Below are 21,715 nucleotides of genomic sequence, written 5' to 3'. Positions count from 1 at the left end.
AGATGATGACTCCTGAAGAAAAGCAATGTCACAAACCAAATGTATTTCATACTACAGCTACTATATGGTGACAAGATCTGACATAAGTGGAGTGTAGATACTTCCATCACAATTCGCGCTTGCCACACTGATGCTCGTTCTTCAGCCGGGCACCTGCTCTACTCCGAGAAAAGTTTCCTTGCTAATGAGTTTGATGTAGTGAGCTCGTTAGCTATAACCTGAAGGGAGCTGTTCTGGCTGCGTGACGGGTGGCCTTTGCCAAGTGTGCAAAGCTTGGAAGTCACAACAGCTGTGGCTGGAGAGAGCAGGGGCAGTGGGTGGCGGCAAGAAAGTGCCAGAACAGATGCCTGGGGCCAAGACCCCGAGAAAAGAGCTGGAACGTGTTAGTGGGACCAGGTTAATCATTGTGCACTAGGTCCTTAGCTGTCTCTCCCGAGCACATTTTGCAAGAAAGCTGGCTCACCTTCGCTACAAAGAACATACATAACCAAGATTGTTATTCGGTTTTAGAGTGTTTTCTTCTGTTGCAGCCTTTCTTCAGATTTAACATGTCAAAAAGCGAAGAAAATAATGAATTTTGTGAATTCAATGAGAAAAGACATACAGATATTTATCACACGTATAATTAATTGTAATATGTATATTCATGCATGTTAATGGTAGTTGTAATGAAATGTGAAAGGCCCCATTTAATGTCTAATGTGTCTCTAAAATGTGCCAAGCAGCCCTGCTGAAAATTCATGTGTGGCTTAGGGCTTGCTTCCCTAACATAAACACTTTGACTGGAAAAGTAACTTAAAAGCAGCACTCTTCTACATACAAACTGTGCTATGTCGCCCAAGGCAATCAGCTAATAGCTCCTTCATATCTGCCATGGCATGCATCTGCCACTCAAAATGCAAATTCTAACTATATGGCAATTTTATTTTTGAGCATCCTTATGCTACTATTCGTCTGCCATTCTCCCCAGGCAGTGGCTTGTGCGGATCCTCAGCAGCACGCTATATAGATTACTGGACGAGGATGCGGGCTGTGGAGGCAGCCACCATTAATTAAAGATCCACAATGGCTCCTGCACTGAGAGTAACAGATCCATATACAAATTAATCACCCCGGCCTGAGTCCCACAGTAAGGCCTTCCTCTCCACAGTTTTACAGTCCAGTCATGTCCGCTGTTGTTTACCGTGCTCCAGATCGAGAATTAAACCTGAATGAGAGCGATAAATCATGGTGGGGAAACACACAAACTCCCATTGCAGGTTTATGTGTTGGAGAGGCAAACAGAAGGAGAGACAGGGTGAAAAAAAAACACCCTGCAGTCCGTTAATCAAGTTCTAAAAGATGGCTATGATGTTTTTTTTGTTTTGTTTGGTTGGTTGGCTGAAATGATAGAGGGGGCAACGATTTTTCTTTTCCTCTTCTTTCTTTTTTATGACCACTGCTTTATAGATATAGGAGATTTATTATGGGAAATCCACGGAAAATGAAGAGGATACTCTTAGGGATCCCAGATTAGGCTACTAATAGACTAGCTGTCTTGTGATTAATGTGTCTTATCAACACTCATCAGTCATTCTAAATGAAGAAAATCCTGACCCTGTCCAGATGGATAACACCAATTAAGCTAATTTCTTCATCAAACCATCTTTAAATGGGTCGTACTACATGTTTATGTTTCTCCGGGGTAGGTAGTGTCTTTTGGCATCTTCAGTCAGCAATATGTGTTATAATCTGTCCATCTGGTAAATAGCTTCGTAGTTATTGGAAAAAAAAAAAAACTTGTCACACTATATCTTCTATTTTTTAGGTACCATCTCTATCAACACCCTCCGTACTGCCTACACAGCCCCTGGAGAAAGTGAGATCCTGGACTTGGATGACAATCTGTACCTTGGGGGTCTACCAGAGAACAAGATGGGGCTGGTGTTCCCCACTGAGGTGTGGACAGCACTACTCAACTATGGCTACGTGGGCTGCATCCGGGATCTATTCATTGATGGACAGAGCAAGGATGTCCGGCGCCTGGCAGAGGCCCAGAAGGCTGCCGGGGTCAAGCCCTCCTGCTCTAAGGAGCCTCCCAAACAGTGTTTGAGCAACCCCTGCCAAAACAATGGGGTCTGTAGAGAAGGCTGGAACCGCTACGTCTGTGACTGCTCCGGAACTGGATACCTGGGACGCTCCTGTGAAAGAGGTAGGTTCTCTGTCTCATTTTGTCTACCCAGATGTTTCGAAGCATATCATTTCTGTCCAATGTACATAATCTGGATTTGTCAGTGAGAAATGCTGATGATGCTTCACAGTGACACACTCACTATGTGTCTTGAGGTAGGCATGGGATCATAAAATGTGAAGGTAATTGACATCAAAATTAATTATATAAAGTACAGTTTTAATGTCCTTCCTAGTTTTGGTTGAACAGCATCACCAGACAAAAAAACTGCATGTTTTTTTCTTTCTTTTTATCTAAGCTGATGGTTGAACATCATCAGCTCTCGAACAGCAAACCTGAAAGCAATATACGACAAGAAAGAAGGTGTGCATGCGGAGATAGACAGCCACAGAGAGGCAAGCAGAATAAGTCAGGGTGTGTTGACTGGCTGATGTTAGACTATGCTGAGTGGCAGGTGACTGATGCACCACTGAGACGCTGCTGGTCACGTCCACCATGCACACTAGCCTGTAAATTGGCTGTCTTCTGCTAACCATTTGGCTCATCAAACCACTCGCTCATGACCAGACCTGGTGCAGAATACTTATCCCATTCTCCTCCAGAGAAGAGAAATAGGAGACGTGAATGTCACACAGTGAACTCTTTTGGCTCCATGAACTTCCATCAGCTGGAACACACGTACACCTGACTCTGGAGGAGTGTATCACATGGAAAGTATGGGTGTTCGTATTAAAATATAAAGAACTGTTGGTAGAGTTATGACATTATAAACATATATTTACATTACATTTTTGTCTATAATGTAATCTATTTGCTTGAAGTTATCCCTGTGACGGTCTTACTAAACTGGCCTTCATGCTCCACTGCAGCTCCTTTTTACTGTATTTATATTTTGCAGTTAGCGACTGTAATGTAGTAGAAAATAAGAACGAGTCATAAAGAAATTTCTGTGCTCACTAATGCGAAGCTCAGCATAGCCCTGTTTTTCTGGCTGTTCAATATTAATTTGTTGGCCTTTCTGACCAGATGATTGCCCTTTGACCTGGTTGATTTAAATCTAGCTGGATAAAAAAAAAAAAAAAAACAACCAGCTGTGTGAGGAAACCAAATCTTTCACTTATGGATTGCTCTGAGGCAATTATTATGTGGCGAAAATGGGAATTTCAGGCTTATTTATATAATCAGACAGAGTGAGTGAGATGTGTGGATGTATAGTTCATTCACCAAAGAGAGATTAGCAATATTAACTCATATTAATATCCCAGGATTTGGGTGTAATTAAAATCAGTTTGGAGTGTGATTATTCATTCTTCAGCCATTGATGAGTGGCTTAATGACATGTTTATTTTGTATTCATGAATCAATAAGAACCAAGGACATCACTTAAAGTGGATATTAACTGCATGTAAAGCTACTGTATACAGTCAGTTATTAATAGCAACACAAATATTACCCTCGACCGTGTTTACAATAAATCCTTGTAAATACAGAATGTCAGCATTGCTGGCAAAGTTATTATGCTGCAGCAGCATGCACGTATAGAATCTTCATCATGAAATCTCAACGGAGCGTTAGCAACAAATGAGCAAAAACAGTTAACATATGCATAATCAAGGCAAATGTCAAAAAGACCCCAAGCATGTGACACCGTTATCACAGTGTGATGCATCTGCACAGGAATGACAGCAGGAACAGGTTTTCTCATCGAGAGAAAAAATTAACTCCGGTTGGAATGTAACACGTCCCACACACTCACATGTCTCATCTCTACATGTGCTTGGCTTCTCCTCTGTGCTCAAGTCGTTCGCCTTGAAAAATGGTGTTGCCTAAATATCCTGTAATTGGGATGTAGAATATGTCTGGCTGAGATGCTAATGATACGGCCGGATGCTGATGGAAATCTGCTGAGTCAAGCGAAATAATACAAAAGCACATGATACCAGAAAGATGTTATTTGTTTATATGTTAAATGTATTTCGGCTGTGCTATTATGAATGCAGTTTATTCAGTCATGAATGTCTCATGGTGTGTGACAATTGTTGTGATTGCAGTGACGTACGAAATTAATATTTAGAGAAGAAAATATGAAAGAGAGAAACTGAATCTGCTCCATCTCTAATAAATGTGTCAGTCAGGCTTGGCTCTGCACATGTGCACTTCCATTCCAGCTAATGAGTTGACAGGAATTAGGGCATAGTATATGAGGGAGGTGGAATAGACATGGGATACAGATCGTTTCACTTCAGTAAGATAATTACTCATACGGAGAGTGCTCTTGGATTCAAAAAGATGTAATCCACTCTGACCTCGGCTGAAAACAGAAGCAGAAAACTGCAGCTCTGCATTTGAAACCACTTCACATCAAAGTTCTGCATGTTACAGAGGCCTCTTCCACTCTGACCCCATCTCCCAGCACTCAGGCGTCTCTGCTCCTCTGTCCAACTCTCTTGTTTTGTTGCTGTCTCGGCTCTGTGTGTATGAGACTGGCATCGACGGGAGTGTGTGTGGGAGCAGTGGTACGGAGGACGGGCCCTGGCATGCTGCCAGCTGTTTTGATGGCTCCAGATTGCCTCTGCGCTGGTAGGATGGAGCAGGCACCGGCAGGCCGAGGAGCTGTCAAAAGAATTACCCCAGCCCTCACTTATCCATGCATGGTGTACCACCCGGTGGCAAAATACAGCTACTGCATATGGCGGAAGAGGACGACGACAATAAAGAGTGGAAGGAACAGGAGGTGGAGCTTTGGAAGAAAAGCACGGAGCTATTCGCCCTATTTTGAGAGATTTTAATTAAGCAGACAAAGCAATTTTCCCCCTTGCATCCCAAATGTCTTCCCCTTCATTGTTCCTCCAGTTGCTAATTAGCCCAAATATTAGTCTTCCAGTGTGAGGCTAAGGCAAGCCTCCCAGATGGTCTAGTAGGTGCATTGCAGCACATGCAAGTATTCCCTAATGAGGTATGACATGCTTGCTACCAACACTGACAGCACCTGCATTATTTCACATGGACAGTGGCTGCAGATTGATGTTTACTTATACACCTGCGATGAATAAAGATAGATGCTGTATCAATATCCAGATCAATAGTATGCTCACTGTACACCACGTGTGCTAGACATACATAAAGACACATACTTGCTAACGTTAGCAGACACTTTGCACAGTGCCTTCTCCTGCTTTTACATGCTCCTGAGTGTTTTATGAGCTCAACATCTTATTTATCTTGTTGTTAAATACAGCGATTCTACACATTCTTTTGGAAAACCTCATTAACTGGAATCAATAATTCTGGATCACATTATTTTCAGTATCTTCAATAGGTGTCACGTCATTTCAATAGAATACAGGACAGAATTTTTTTTATTGTGTGAATTAGTAGAACAATAGAAATACCTGTTCTTTTAGCACATTCATTGCTTTTCAGAGCATAAAGCCATTTGCCTTTGGCCCGAAGCTAAAGCCAAGAGGTGCAGAATGTTATTGCGTAATTGTGAAGTGCCCTCTAGTTTTAGCATTAAAGTGCATTTTAGCCATGCCCTTTGACAGCACACTACGTGTTAGTCACCATTCACCACACAATGTAGTCACAAATTAGAGAAAACTGGTCGTCTCACAGCCTTAAGCGATGTACACAGATGCGCAGAAAGTCAGTTTAAAAAACATGTAAAATGCAACTGTAAGACTGCTCAGGGTTGGTTTTCTGGAGATATAAGCATGTATTGTGGAATGAAGGTTTGAGGAGGAGTGAAAAAGGGTCAGATGTGTTTGAATTAACAAACCTGAGGGAAGATATTCAATGAATCTCGTGGTTTTTGTCAAAAGACTATGTTTAGGCTGTACATTACAGCTTTTGATGTCTGGTTTCTCCAGCTTCCTATAATAGGTCTTGTAGGAGAGACCTTGATAGCACAGCAAAGAACAAAGACTGAAGATTAACTTGTAAATCATTAAACTAAGTGGTAATTCTCCTTTAATAGTCTCTATGGGCTGAAAAACCTAATTCACACATACTGAATCTTTACCATCTTGGCTGTGGTGTGTATTCCTGACAGCACTTGCTGAAGCTGCAGATTTCAACACTCCAAACGGACACAGTGATCCGTTTTCTATCTTTGCTCTCATTTCATAGCCCTGATGAAGTTGTATAGACACAGCAGGAGCAGGAGTGAAGCTGGCACACGATGATGCTGTTTCTTTCTATATAGACAGAGAGTAGTTTCCATGTCTCTGGAAATCTACTTAGCTGGCAGGTTGTTTTCACACATTTAATAGTCAGTGAATCTGTTTCTTGGATTTGTATACTAAGATACTCAAAGAGGGCTGCGGTGAAGAAGACATGAGCAGCTTTGAATTATTTATGATATCTCTGAGCCATGAAAACATTTTCCAAAAGCCTTTGGCAGGTGTTTTCTAGCAAATTTTGAATTGGACTGGGCCTGGCGCCCTGATACTGTGGGACATCACAATCCTGTGACATGCTGACAGCTCTCCCTTCCTACAGAGCCTGTTCTCCTTGGGGGAGAATGGAAGAAGAACTGTGTGCTTGCCTACTCTCCCTTGTTAGTAGCATAGAATTATTTGTTACTTCTGTAAGTGCCCCCCATCCCAACCCCCCTACACTGCAATCACTGCGTGTTTTTGTAAAGAAATCAGAAAACAATGTTGCATTGTGCTTTACAAGACGGAAAATGAATGCTTGGTTTAGTTTGGTATGCTCCGTCTCCCCTCTGACAGCCTCCTGTTGGGCTGGCACAGACAGAAGCTCCAGCTTCAGTCCTCTCCATTTATTTTGATATTAAACACAGGAGTGCCGTTAAAAATGAGTTGGCATCCAGGATTGGATTTTTGACAGGTGCTCACTTTGCATTAAGTAATGATTCGCTCATATGCCATTCTCCATATTTTCATGTCTATCTGGACTTTGCTTATTTATGGCATTTCAGACAACCTCTTATATGAATCTCAGTAGGGGTGACATCTTGGACGAAATGCAATATTTACTCCAGTTGTGATTAATTTGATCCATCTATCTAAAAACTAGATAGATAGACTTTTTTAAAAAATCATGTGAATAAAACGTTATTTATTTATGTGAACTTGCATCATTACTTTTCTTCTAACCCTGATTTTTGGTAGGCGTCTGTTTTTACAAAAACAGCAGTCAATTGATGCTCTGCACTGTTCACCATAGTTGATAAATGACAAATCTTTGTTGACACAATGCTACATCCTTGAAAAAGAGAAACACATTTTCATCACGATTAGTGCATGTGTTTGTTTGTTGTCTTGTGTTTTGTCTCCGGTTTACCTTGAGCCTATATTCTCAAGTATAATGGATCCCATTTCAGACTCAGGCTTTTTATAAGGGGTTGGGTTCATGCTGTGGCAGGAATTCTATACAGTGCAGCACTCAGAACTGTCACTCATTGTTTGGCAGTAATGATTTCCGCATCCCATCCTCCCAGCGTAAACATTCACCTGGACAACAGACACTTAGAGTTTCTTTGTGTACAGTGTTAAGCATATAGTTACAGGCATAGAGAAAACATCAAATACTGCTACTAAGAAGTGCTCTCTAAGTGCCAGCTAATATTACAGTGACAAACATTTTCAAGTGTTAGGAGAGCTTGAACAGTAGCTCCATTTTTCCTGGCATCTGCTAACAGTTTCTAAATGCAGCTCTTTGCTTTAGCTGCCTGGCAGGAAGCAGACAGTTTAGCAGTGAGAACTCGTTTGTCACACGCCCCTGTCATCTGCAGCATACCCCGGGAGGGCGTGGAGAAATTGGATTTGGGTGAGGAATGTGACGAGTCATCCCAGGGGATGGATGTGACATTGGCTCTGTGTGACGAGGAAGTGGTGATGAGGTGGTGTGTGTACATTGGTACCCTATTGGCCCCGCCACTCTCCATCTCCCATCCCTCCAACTGGGCTTCTATCTGTCTCAGTGCTGCAGCTGCAGTAATGGCTTTGTTATTGGGTTATGGTTTAGTTACACTACCGGAAATGCTGTTACAACCCCCTGCCAGCGTTAAACAATCTCCCCAGCATTTCTCCAGGCAGCTGCCTAATGCTTTGAGTAAATGCAGTCACCCTGAGCAGAAGCTCGATATTCAAGGTCCACAGACTATTACGATTCTGTCGCCGTTTGTGTTTTTGCCTCAGTCAATATCAATTTGTCCTTTTGTAGTTTGTCACTATTATATTGCAGATACAGAAATTGTGGATGCAAGGCTTCCACTTGTTCTCTAGTAAAACCAATACAAATGGTGTGTATTGATGGAGTTTGTATCTGTTTGTCATGATGTGTTTGTGTTTTGTCTTGGATTCATACATTGTGTTTTCACTGATGGAGGCCACCACATAAATTGGCACAGAGTAAGAGAGGAGTCAGACTTTTCAGGGAGTTGGGGTAGCTGTCAGCTTTAGTACACAGTGTAACATGATGCTAGACTTGTGACACGTCTTCACATACTGCTACTGGAAGGAATATTTGTGTGCATGCCATTTAGGAGTCACTTACTCTGTGAGTTTTGAATCGATCCATAGATTTTGTACTGTTTTTGTAATTCTAGTGGCCCTAATTGTTGGATTCATCTGAATTCAGAATGCCTAGAGGTGTCTACTGTCAGAGACGCAGACACTCCGGGAAAAACTGTAGTGTCCCCATGTTTGGCAACTCCATTGTTTAATCATTCCTCTATGAATGGACTGCTTGCTGGATGACAAGTCAGCGCAGGCTGCTAGGCTTGCAGTAGCAGCATCTGAGTGCATTTGTCTCACAGACACATAAGAGCCTTTCTCGCTGTCTGTTTGGTGACCTCCAAATACATATTTGCTCTTTAATATCTCCTTCGTAATGTATTTCTTTCAAGTCAAAACACTAAAATGTATCCAAAAATAAGACATCATTTAAAGCTGAATCGACACCTCTAGTCACAAGTTTCACTGTGAAGCTGCTGTACTCCATTTTACCGCTCACTCATCTTTTTTTCCCTGCTTATTCTCCTCACAGAGGCAACCATCCTCAGCTACGACGGCAGTAAGTTTATGAAGGTCCAGCTGCCAGTGGTGATGCACACAGAAGCCGAGGATGTGTCTCTGCGCTTCCGCTCCCAGCGAGCCTATGGCATCCTTATAGCCACCACGTCTCGGGACTCTGGTGACACCCTGCGTCTAGAGCTGGAGAGTGGCCGCGTCCGCCTGACTGTCAATTTAGGTAACGCCTTGGACGTACACGGAGTGCAGCGGCAAAGTCACGTGTCTCACTCACACACACACTCTCTCACACACTCACATATACATATTTTGAATAGAAGGAGAAGGTGTAAAAGACTTTCAATGGCAAGAGACTGCGGCTCTCCGCTCACTGCCAGTTGAGCACACAGTTGCCGGAGCCCAGCAGGGAATGCTCGCTTCCCACTCCATCAACTAGCCTCAAATCAACATCCATACATGTTTATTGCTCAGTGCAGTCTGTCCTAGTGTTGTTAAAGTTAACATATATTAATTTATCATTCATATGAGGAATATGAGTTTATTAAAAAAAAAAAACACATCTCCTCTCAGCTTGTAGTTATGTAATATGGTGTGGCTTTTAATTGAGTTGAGGCCAATCAGCACCCCGCATACATGTTTTTTAATCAACTGTTCATATATGGAGGAATGCATGACTCCAGCTGTGTCTTGATGAGCAGAGGAAAAAGACATGTCCCCTCCCCCCTGTGCCTAAAGCGAAAAGAAAATTGAGGACAAAATGGAAGAGTCTGCGAGTTTGTGCATGTGTGCTTATTTGCTCTGGAAAGAATCCAATGATGCTTGTGAAAAGTTTGATATCTCCCAAACAGAGCCACGCTGCACAAATGATAGTCATCTATTTCTCCTTTCCACTGGCTAAACAGAAATGGGCTCTCTAAGCGAAGCCATTTAGCGGCGCATACAAAGTAGGCGGTCTGCGTCGGCTATGAACGACAAGGAAGCTCATGTCCCATCACAGAAGACACAACAGCGCCTCACACCGACAGGGCTGACAAGTCAGATCATTGATAGATGTCCTCGAAAGAAAACAACAGGCCACCATGTTTTGTTTTCGTTTGAATTATCTTTGACACATTTTTAGCGTTTTTGAGTTTGTCCCCAGGCATCAGCCCTGTCTTCCCTCCGTCCCTCCTTCAAAAAGCAGAGCATTCCCTGTAAGGGCAGGCTAGTGTTGGTCTCTGGCTGTTTGCGACCACTTTTCTGCTGTGGTTGACAACACATGACAGGCAGGGCCAAATGGGAAGGAGGGGGAGGGGAGTTCGATCTGGGTCACCTTTCTCAGAGGATGGCATTAGCCGAGCCTTAGGAAACACAGAAAATAATAATAATAATGAAGATGCAGAAATAGTGGCAGTCTATATGGCTTATCTGTGTGCTAGATTAGTTTATTTGTTATGGCATTGGTGTAATGAGCAGCTGTTGTAGTAGGATCAGGATAAAGAATTAGTTGTTACCAGAGGAAAAAAAATACATAAATAATGGTACTTCTACTGGTATTAAGATATTTGAAGTCCTTCATTCAACCCATCTCTTAGAAATACATGAAATAATATCAGCAAAAATTTGACTTTGTATGCTGTTTGGCAGTGTTTATCACGCACAAGTAGATATACTGTAGATAGTTATAGACAGAGAAGCTGAGATGGAGAAATTCAGAATACCTTCCAGCTGGCCCAGTCTGACCCTGACCGAAATCTGATGCTCTCATACTGTAGATCATATCCTAAAAATGAACAGCAATCTTTCAGCTTGCAATATCTAAAAAAAGTTTTTTTTTAAATGGAAACATGAAAAAACATATAACTAAACCTCACCTCAGACATTTTCTGTTGGAACATTTCTTTAAACCACGCTGTGCTCCTTTAGCACAGCTACACTGCAGTGCTTTTTACCAGCTTGCTGCAGCTCCGGGGCCATGGGTGAGAGCATCAGAGGACGGGCAGTGTCTGTGTGTTTGTCCCCAGAGGGGTGGACTGTATGCTTTAATGATGTCTGCAGCTGTAACGTTGAAAGATGAATTTATCTCTCATCTATTCTTCCCCATCTAGATTGTATCAGGATTAACTGTACTACCAGTAAGTTACTGTTCACCTTTCTTCTTGTTCTTCTTGTTCTTCTTCTTCTCTAACTCTTACTGTTTCTAGACATTCATGTTTTAGTCTCTAAAAGTGTTGTATGTTTCCAATTTCTTCTCTGCAGCCACTAAGTGATCCTGACATTAAAATACCCCAGAGCTGTGGCAATTCAATCAGTGCACTTGTATAAAATGCTATAGAATGCATCTGACTTGCACCTTGCATTTTACATAGACATTAGATTTTATCAGAGCCCAAGAGCTACGGCTACATGGTAACTGCTCGTTGGTGCTGTGTGCATCGGCTGTCCAGGTGAATAATGAGCACCGCGGAGGACATGGAGGGAGGCTTAAATTAATGATGAACACAAATATGGCAGTCAGCTGTGATTCCACACACTGAGTTGCTTCTAATTAACAAACCTTTTCACTCATGAATTCAGGCTAAAACGCATGCTTTAGAAGTGCAGGTATTTTAGACATGTCTCCCCCCTCCTCACTTTTTTTTGTTTCCTTTCTGCTATTTCACGCCAGTTGTAAATTGATGAGGCCATTCAAGGCACAGAGGAAATACAGAGTGTGATTTTATTATTCTCATTAACCTGCCTCACAGAGCAGAAAGAAAGGGATAAAGAGAGACGGAGAGAGAATAGATCTTGTTGTGGGATTCGCGGTGTGTGTGTGTGTGTATGTGTGTGTGTTTCAACACAGAGGTTACATTGCAATATTTTGGGAGGTAAATATCCCTGACATTTATTATTCAGGAACAGCGATGAATTAATAATTACCTTGCTGGAGTCATAATACGTGAGCCTTCTTCCTGTTTAATGATTCTGAAGTGGCAGGCAGCCTCTCCATATCAGTAAAAACCAACAGAAATTAGACAGTTTAAACTCCATAATAAAGTGTCACATACTGTACATAGGGACACGTTGTTCTCTCTGAAAAGTGTTGAATCTCTTTGTGTGTGAAACGTTACAGTATTCGAAGGTCATTGCCTGATGAGAAGCGAAGACTTACACAATAAACGCCTCCACAGAATCACATGATGTGACCTCTAGACATGCCTCTGTGAGCCAACCCTTCTTAACACCTTTCTAAATGCTAAATAGCATTGTTCATGCATCTTGGATTGCATCCCTTGTTTGTGTATGCAAATAAACAGCTCTAAGCTCTAATTCCCCCTTCCAATACTTTAAAAGGTCATTCTTGGTTTTAAGTATTGTGGAGGAATAATGTCTGCATACATGGATACCAGTGGATGTTATACTAATATCTGCTATACATTTGATAGCAGACTGATTACTTTATTCCTATATTTAGTTATTCAGTTTTTCTCTTCTGACATTTTACAATTGCATTTAGTCACGTGCATTTGTTTGCTAAAAATAGATGGGGGGAGGATGAGTGTAGAACTGGTGGATTTTTTTTTTTATAAAACACACAATCTTTAAGATGTACAGTGCAATAGTTGCTTTAGCATCGAACAGTGTAGTGTACAGCAGTGTGTCCTAATAGGCCGGCTTATTTTACATGGCTTACAGCAGTTGTCTGTTTTGAAGTCATTTTAAGCTGACATGTCTCAGTGTTTTTCCTCTATCCAAATAATAGTCTGTGCTTAATTGTCATATTTGCAGAATGAATTTATGTTTTGTAGAAATACACTTCAGATTTCTTCCACACATAACTAATCTACGAGTCAAAAAGAAAATCTCCATCTACATGTATTATCATGCCAAAGGTAAAGCTAATGTTTAATATGAGAAGGAAAAAAAAAAGCAGGAAATGGCAGGTTTTCTGTAATACTGCAGATCCAGACCTAATTGTGTCATGAGAAAATGTTTAACTGGAGTTCTTGGAAGGAACTGTATTAAGCCAGTGCATTTCCACTTATGAAGAGTTAGCGTTTAATTCATTTTTTTTTTCTAGGTTGTTATTTTTCTCTGTGTTATTTTTGTCCTATTTTTTTTCTTCGTTAATTAATGTGTCTTGTCAGGCGCTGCAGCTCCGGTCAGCTTGGTGGATGAAGAATTTCAGCACCGACTCAAAGAACACATCACTGTCAATTAGGGACCTAGGCTCCCTGGGGCTGCCCAGAGCTGTCTGAAGAAAACACTGCCACTTCGACTTAAACACTGTTAACAGGCAGTGACTGACAACAAACTAAAAATATGAACTAAAAATATCTTGTGACAGATTGGCTTTTTTTTGTCTGCCTTTCCAGTCTTCTATTATTCATTAACTCGAACTGCAGGATAATCACAATTTATAGTGTAGCCAGGATGTGGTGATGAGGGCAACTTTATGTGATTATTCTCTCCATGACCTTCTTGAGCGACATCCCAAGGCTCCTTGCCTCTCATAATTGATCTTTTCCACACATCAATCATTCATTTTTGACTTGTTTACTGTGAAAGAGCTGCAGGAGATTCTTTTACATGGATATTACACCTGTGTGCATGTTGGAAATGATAAATGAGCGGGTGATTTAAGGGGAGGATGCATAGAGGGTGAAATATGTGCATACTTATGAGTTGAAGATTTATATTTTATTGCCATTATTACTTAACCCTTATAATGTATATATTTCAAAAAGCTTTAATTCAAATTCAAACATATTTCGTTACACACTTCAGTAGTTTTGTGGTTAGATTTAAAAATGTCATCTAGATGAAGAATTACCACTAACGTTTTATTGGCCATTCATTTTAGTGTACAGCTAAAATCTTGCATACTGTTTGTGTCCGGCTTCTTACAACAACCAAGTATTTACCCAACGTTTGTGAAATCCAGTTTAATAGTGCTTAACCTAATGTTAGGAAAGGTTAAAGAGGCTTGCTTCCTAATCTTTGGTAACAAAAGACGGCTTGAATCTGTCTCTGAAAAATTGTAGTGTAGAGGAGCAAGTGTGGAGATATTAAAATATCCCTCATCATGACAGCATAAAGCTTTATCTAGTAGGTTTTTGTTGGGTTTGTGGACCTTGCAACAGCCTTCTCCATAGAAAATAAAAATAATGGTCATCTTTTTTATGCCACTATTCTTTATCTAACAAATTTGACTCTGGGAAATAAAATATAGATTTTAAACATAAAATACCTTTCCCTCCTCTACCAAAAGAATTGTGACTCTCCTCCCTTCAGCAAAAATAAAATTACAATAGCCTAAATTATATTAAAATTAAAACCTTGTTATGTTTCTGGTATCCAGTGAAGGGAAAGAACAGTGAGGTGCTTGAAATTAAAGAGCAATTATGAGGAGGTTCTTTATGGTTGCACCGAATTAGTTTCATAAAGAGTCTAACACATTGGTTCACTGGTCCTTGTAACAAACTACTTAAATTAAAAACTGGGAATAAACATTGACATCCCCCAAAGTTTCGGTATGCCGAGGGGCTTCCCTGTCAAGCCAGCAGGTAATTACCAAGACATTGTTGTGAAAGTTATTGCTAAAAATACTCTAATGTCAGTACTGTGATTAGTCAGATCAAGGCTTAGCCAAAACAACATGCTCAGTATTGTGCAGTCTCAGTTGATAGAGCAAATAAACGTGAATGCAAATGGCTGGCGCAGATTAGCGCTGATTGTCATCACTTATTGTTTTACCACTATTTAACCTCTGCTTGCTCAAATATTTCCAAAGGCTTTTCTGTTGGCACAGCATTGATTAAACAAGTGGCTTGCCTAGCATGATAGCCTGCTAAGCTCTCCTTGCTGTGTGTGCTTGTTTTTGATGTCTGTGTTGATGGTGATCCAGCAGTAGTGGCCTGCTGCTTGGTCAGCGAGTCCCTCCTCCCTCCACCTGGGTGAGTCACAGTGTCGGAGCAGACGACACCAGTATCTGGCCTGTCATCCAGCCAGCTAGAGCTGATTGACTGGATAATCACATCTTCTCATGCTGCCTTGTGCCACACTTCTCCACTGTTCCCTTGGGCTTGAAGTCAGTGAGGCAGCGAGAGATCACTGTAGATCCATCACTGCAGATAGATCACCATCAGTGAGGGCAGTAGAGAGGGCTGGACAGGGCAGACAGTAGGACTAAAGGCCCTTAATGTCTGTCCAGCAGCTGGCTGTTCGGACCACAGATTGACCCAGGCCCAACAATAGTGAATATCATCCAGGAATGTGCTTCTTAATACAAGTGACCCTGTTTCCCCTTCCCTTTCTTTCCTCCTTGGAGAGCAACAAGGACAGGATGATAGAAAGCAAAGATCAAGCATGCTTTCAAGTCCAACTCCATCCCATTATTTCATATCTCTCCTCCTTAATCCCTCGTCAGTCGTCTGGTTTCAGTCCTGCCCCGGTGTTTAGTGCTTACAAAGCAGAACTTTGCCGCTGAGATTGAGTGTGTCCCAGTACTTTGGCACCCTCAGATTTGCATACACATTGCATTGGAGCTTTGAAGATTGAAGGACAAAATAAATAGCCATAAATGGGTGCAGGGGAATGAACCTGGCACCCATTTGAAATGTTTCCCATAGTGGGCAAGGTATCCAGGGCATGGGGATTTTAATACTGTCACAGTGGCACATCCTCATTGGCCTGTTTGGTTATGTGTGCCCAGCAGGAGAATGTCAGAGCTATGTCGCAATTCAAAGATGCTCTAAGACGAAGGCTGCATGAAAAAATTATGCGTTGCCCCAATTGGACCCATGTTGGAATTTCTAAATGCAGAAGTGCATCTTGAAGGGATTTTTCTCCCCTCTCTGCTCACAGAGATTTACTCTGATTTATCTGCGATTCTAAATTTGTTTTTCTGTCTTTGAGGTTTTTTGGCACTGTGATTGTGTGTGACATCTCCATTACTGCCTGCTAGCAGTGTCACACTTTATGTAATATTAAAATGGCACGATTCAGGGAAGTATTACTAGTTAAATGTTATTCTGTCGAATGATCCTTTTGTATTAGTTGCACTTTCTATTGTGTCGCTGACAATATAAGCTACTTTGCTGCGTGTTCACCCATCAAACACCCATTTGTTTTCAAGGGTGCTTATGAATTACATTCTGTATTTCCTGCTTTTCCGGGGACAATGGCCTGTCTGTTTAGCTTTCAAAGGGTTCTTTTCACCATGAAGCACACATGCTCCCATTATGAGAGTATGTATTTCATACTCATATATTCATTTCATGTGGTGGACATGAGAGAAATCAAATACTGGGTTGCACTGTCGTAGGTAAACAAGATGGAGAGTGATGCTCGGCTTTTAATGCCTCGCTCCTTTGTAGTCTTTTGCTAGTTGTTTGCTGCCACCAAGTGGTGTGATGGGAATGGAAAAAAAAAAAAACCTCAGTGAGAGACCAGTTATATTAAGAAGTCTTAATTATTCCATGTTTATTTAGAGACTATACATTTACAGTTAAATAGCTAGTGTAAATATTGTTGGTAATAACAGTGTGACAACCTTATTGCTGCCTCCCTCCTCTTGGAAAATGGTGTTCAATAAAAAATATATATATAAAAACAAGAGATATCTCATGCCATAGCTAATGGTGTGATCAGTACAGCAAATGCAAGTCAGAATGATGTGTTTTTATGGACCATTAACTATGTTTACCTTAATGTTTTCTGCCTCTGTCAAACTACTTCACTCATCCACTCTGTCCTCTTGATCTACCCCTTTGTATCTCTCAGTCTGTGATGTATCTGCTGTGTATGCATGCATGCCTGTTAACCGTTGTTTGGACTGTCCTGCAGGGAAAGGTCCAGAGACTATTTTTGCGGGTCAGAATCTGAACGATAATGAGTGGCACACAGTACGTGTGTTCAGGAGGGGCAAGAGTTTGAAACTGACCGTAGATGATCTGCTACCCGTGGAAGGTACTTCTCATCCTCTGTTCCTCTGACAGAATCTTATTTTTCTCCTCTAAACTTTAATTATTCATAACATTTTCAAGCTCTCAGATTCTAGGTAAGACACAAGCTCTATTGCAGAATGATACTACTGTGGCAATGTTTTGCTGGAGAGAGCTTTCGTTAATTTGTTTTCCTGAAAGAGTGTATTAATAAATGTCGAAAGATGACTACAAAAGGCGGTAATAAGGCAAAACATGCAGAATTTTGTCATTATGGGACAAAAGTATGCTTTTAAGTTAATGGTACTGTTCATTTTACAGCAACACTATTTAAATTGACTGTCTGTAAAGCCCTAGGCAGCACAAAATGTGAAATTAATTTGGGTTATTTTAAGACATTCAGTGTGTACTGCGCGTTGTGCTTTGCAACACTGTGTTGCCTAATGTACAACCTCGGGTTTACACTGAAAACCAAAAAACAGTCTGAGATACATTTGCTTCTAGTTTGTTATATTAACTTATTTCTGTTTTCATCATGTAGCAGATCTGTTGTTGTCAGTTGCCCGTTTTATATGTTATACCCACAATAACATCCTCTCTCTCCCTCCCCCCTCTCTGCGGATCCAAGGTCAAATGGCAGGTGACCACACCCAGCTGGAGTTCCATAACATTGAGACGGGCATTGTGACAGAAAAGCGCTACATGTCCATTGTGCCGTCCAACTTCATCGGGCACCTCCAGAGCCTCGCCTTCAATGGCATGGCCTACATAGACCTCTGTAAAAATGGTGACATTGATTACTGCGAGCTCAATGCCATGATTGGCTTCAAGAACATTATTGCTGACCCGGTCACCTTCAAGTCACGCTCCAGCTATGTGACCCTCACCACTCTGCAGGCCTACTACTCCATGCACCTTTTCTTTCAGTTCAAGACTACCTCGTCCGATGGCCTCATCCTGTATAACAGCGGGGATGGAAATGACTTCATTGTGGTCGAGTTGGTCAAAGGGTAAGTAAATACTAAAGTTGTGCTTTCATTTGACACCTTAGAGTAGCAAACCAGATGTATTTTTGTTACCTTTTTACTCGTTTGCTTCATTTCTTGGTGTGGGAGTCATCACAGGGAAGCTAGCTTGTCAAACAAAAATGTTGCCAGAACTCTGATATGCTTTTTGAGGAATTATAAATGAGGTTTGATTTGGTGTGGGTGTCTGGCTTGTTCTTGTTCAGAAGAGGTAGCTCTGACTACAGCAACTACACAGCTTTTTCTGTTTACACACATTTGTAGGGCGGACCCCCTGCCACCAGGTGTAAAGACCAGGAAACAGGAAAAGTGAAAAGCTTTAAACTGTGTTGAATTAGTTTTATATAAGTGTAGCAGGATGTTTATTTATGTAAGAAACTCTGCCTAAATGGATTATGTTTTTTAATAATTCAGCTCTTCGTCATATATGACAGTTTCCAAACAGAATATAATTCTTGACAGTGCTTTATGCCATTACTATGGGAATTTAAATGCTTTTCTTATCACCTCTGTGCCAGAATATTTACTGAAAGGGCTGTTGGCTATTACTGTTCTTTTTAATCTTCATGAAAGCATAACAAACACCCAACATAAAAGGGAATCGACTACATAAGCGTGTGTTTCTTCTTGCTGAATTGTAGCTATAGAATGACCTTCTTTTAAGTAATGCCTGAAGTTAAGGTGTTACTCAATGTGCCCAACATTAAAGTCATACATTTTAATTAAAATGAGCATGCAAATCATAAATTGCCTGTAAACCAAAGAATTTGGTTCAGCACAGCCTGGAACCTTTTGTTAAGTCTGCAACCTGCCATTTATTTAGTTCCTTTTCAGGCAGCTGCACTTCCTGATACTCTCATATCTACACATTTGAACACAGAAGCACACAGCAACCAATTCTTGCTTCTGTTCTCAGAGGTTTATTGCACTCTTCCTACTTCCTGGTTTTATTATTCCGGAAAGACCTACAATTTAAGTATCTTCCATAACACCATGCTTTCATGCTTTTCCATTATTGTCCTTGGTTTTATCCACTCATGTGTTAAATATCTGGTTACAGTTACCTGCACTATGTGTCCGACCTGGGAAATGGAGCCCACTTGATCAAAGGCAACTCAAACAAGCCCCTGAACGACAACCACTGGCATAATGTCATAATCTCCAGGGACACCAACAACCTCCACACTGTCAAAATTGATACCAAGGTCACCACGCAGACGACCTCAGGAGCCAAAAACCTGGACCTGAAGGGTGCGTAGGCATAGTGAAGTTCTTTGTTTTTTTGAAATTTCATTAAATTGGGGCAGCAGTGGCCTAGAGGTGAGAGAAGTGCCTGAAAGGTTGGACCGGAATAAACCCTGCGGGGATGGAGGGGAAAAGCAATGCTTGGCCCTCACTCATTACCACCTCCATGGTACCCTTGAGCAAGGAACTCAGCCCCATCTGTTCAGTAGCCAACACTAAGTCTGTGCATGTGGAGCAGGGAGTTTATTGAAAAGATTATTTGTGTTTAGCAAACCAACCATAGAATCTGTTTTGAAATAATTAGCAATTTAGAAGATAAAAACTTGGAAGGATATTGGCATAATTAGTGTTCTACTTGTGAATAAAAATTGTAAATGAAAGAGTGCAAAGATGAATGACACATTTCTGGCTTAGACACAAAAGAATCACAGCACTGATATTGTGTCATAGTACAATAATATGTAATGACAATTAGAAAATGTTTTCAGGCAAGACTGACAATATTTAACCTTCTGCACTCCTTAATTTATTTAAATACTTTATCAAACAACTCTTATCATTATAAAAGAATAATACTTTGGTCTTTAGTCAGGAAAATTGAATCCAAGACCAATTATAATACTGTGCTTTTAAGTAGACTTTCCATATGCTTGTTCCTTTACTGTAAGCTTGATGCCACATTTTATTTCCACTAGGGGTCAGTGTTGTCATATTTGTAATTTCTGCACAGGAAACCTATACATTGGTGGGGTGACTAAGGAGATGTACAAGGAGTTGCCCAAACTGGTGCATGCCAAGGAGGGTTTTCAGGGTTGTCTGGCATCAGTGGATCTGAACGGGCGGCTCCCAGACTTGATGTCAGACGCTCTGGACTGCGTGGGACAGATAGAGAGGGGATGTGAAGGTGAGTAGTCTTTCAGCTCACAAAGAAAGCTCAAACTCTGTAGGTTGCTTTTAAACTTTTTTTTTTTATAGTTACCTACATGTTCTTTCTAAAGCTCAGGTTGAATTTTATTGGCTTCATTATTGATAGAGGTTACATTTAAATCTGATTAAAAACATATTACTTTTAATCTCTTATTTACCCAGATTTTTCCTCAGTTTTACACAACTGTTCTGTGGGGTCATTGCGACACCATGCAGCACTGTATTGCTGCTCAGTATTCCCGTTCTCACACTTGCCAGACAAGGACACACGTACAATGTGATGCACACCCACCGAGGCACCCCCATTGCCAACCTGTGGCACATAATTTAACATCCATAAAGTTTGTTAGTATTCTGTTAGAATGCATCAAGCTCTGACACTCCTCCACAGGCAATCGTTTCCGTTTTCACTTAGCCATAATCTGATTATTGTCTTTGCCATATTTGTCCTGCCAGTGTTATTTCCCACTTTATCCCCATTCTGTTTTGCTCTGTGCATGCTTGCTGGATCTGAGAGTTTGCCAGAAGCAATCCTTTTGAATTATGTATGAAGCCTTTGTTGCATGCATGAATATCATTTGCCCAGTCTAATGTGTGCACCACATGCAGAGACAATATTTGATTTATTTTTCAACTTCACTCACTTAGTTTAATTTCACAATTCATCCACTCTTTTTCTATTGAGTACGCAACTTCTGCTCTTTTCATGTTCCAACATTACAAATGTAATCAAATTCAGCACCCTGTGTGGGTCTGTCAAGCTTGCTGTTCTATGCCATGCAGTATCAATGGTTTCTCAGTGGAAAATGGCTTCTATGATGTCATATTTATTGAATCGTGCAATAGGAGTCAGAAGGTAGTCTACTGTACACTTAGGACTGATAATATTACAGCCACAGCACAGACATTTTCAGAATATGAGCAGTTTTCTATTATTGTAAATTTGACTGAACATAACGGGCAAAGCATATCCACTTCCCATAATAATGACTTAACAATTGCATGCTTTTACTTCAGTATTGCTGATGCCATTTTGAGAGTACTTGCTGTTACAGTTCAGCTTAACCAGCTTCCATTATACAATACAGTTTTCCCCTCTGGCTCTTTCTGAGGACAGACAGCATCCTCAATACCCCTTCAACACTCCATGTTTCTGTTACTCCGTCTCTGACGTCTTGGAGCTTTACTAACAGCTGGTATACTTTGCCTTTTCCTTTTCTATTATTTTGCTGACAAAAGTTGCATTGATGAAAGCTGACTTGCAAGGTAGATAGCTTTGTCTGTTTGATACACAGTCTGATTTCCCTCCCCTCTTTGCATTTGAAATGCCTCTGCCCTCCCACCTCCCCACAGTCTCTACCTCCACACTTTCCACATCTCCCTGAGCAACATGACTGCCTAGTTTGAATTCACCCACCTACCATATGAAATGAGCTTTTGTCC

At 41.1% G+C, this 21,715-nt stretch overlaps 1 protein-coding gene across 29 annotated transcripts in view; it reads left to right on the top strand.

The window, feature by feature from the left end:
* LOC104918691 (neurexin-1a) overlaps positions 1-21,715 on the top strand; it is a 239,659-nt gene that overhangs the window by 99,116 nt on the left and 118,828 nt on the right. For 25 of the 29 annotated variants that reach the window (XM_027272878.1, XM_027272804.1, XM_027272863.1 and 22 more), the window contains 7 exons: positions 1,808-2,191; positions 9,185-9,388; positions 11,256-11,282; positions 16,978-17,100; positions 17,704-18,085; positions 19,161-19,351; positions 20,076-20,249. In XM_027272878.1, coding sequence (XP_027128679.1) covers positions 1,808-2,191; positions 9,185-9,388; positions 11,256-11,282; positions 16,978-17,100; positions 17,704-18,085; positions 19,161-19,351; positions 20,076-20,249 — 1,485 coding nt within the window. The remainder of the gene's footprint in view (positions 1-1,807; positions 2,192-9,184; positions 9,389-11,255; positions 11,283-16,977; positions 17,101-17,703; positions 18,086-19,160; positions 19,352-20,075; positions 20,250-21,715) is intronic. The other 4 variants (XM_027272888.1, XM_027272825.1, XM_027272886.1 and 1 more) reach the window with 1 other exon arrangement.

This window comes from Larimichthys crocea, chromosome III (genome assembly GCF_000972845.2).
Source record: "Larimichthys crocea isolate SSNF chromosome III, L_crocea_2.0, whole genome shotgun sequence".
Lineage (NCBI taxonomy): Eukaryota > Metazoa > Chordata > Actinopteri > Sciaenidae > Larimichthys > Larimichthys crocea.
The sequence above is the reverse complement of the archived record's forward strand: the minus strand, read 5'-3'. Positions and strand labels throughout refer to the sequence as shown.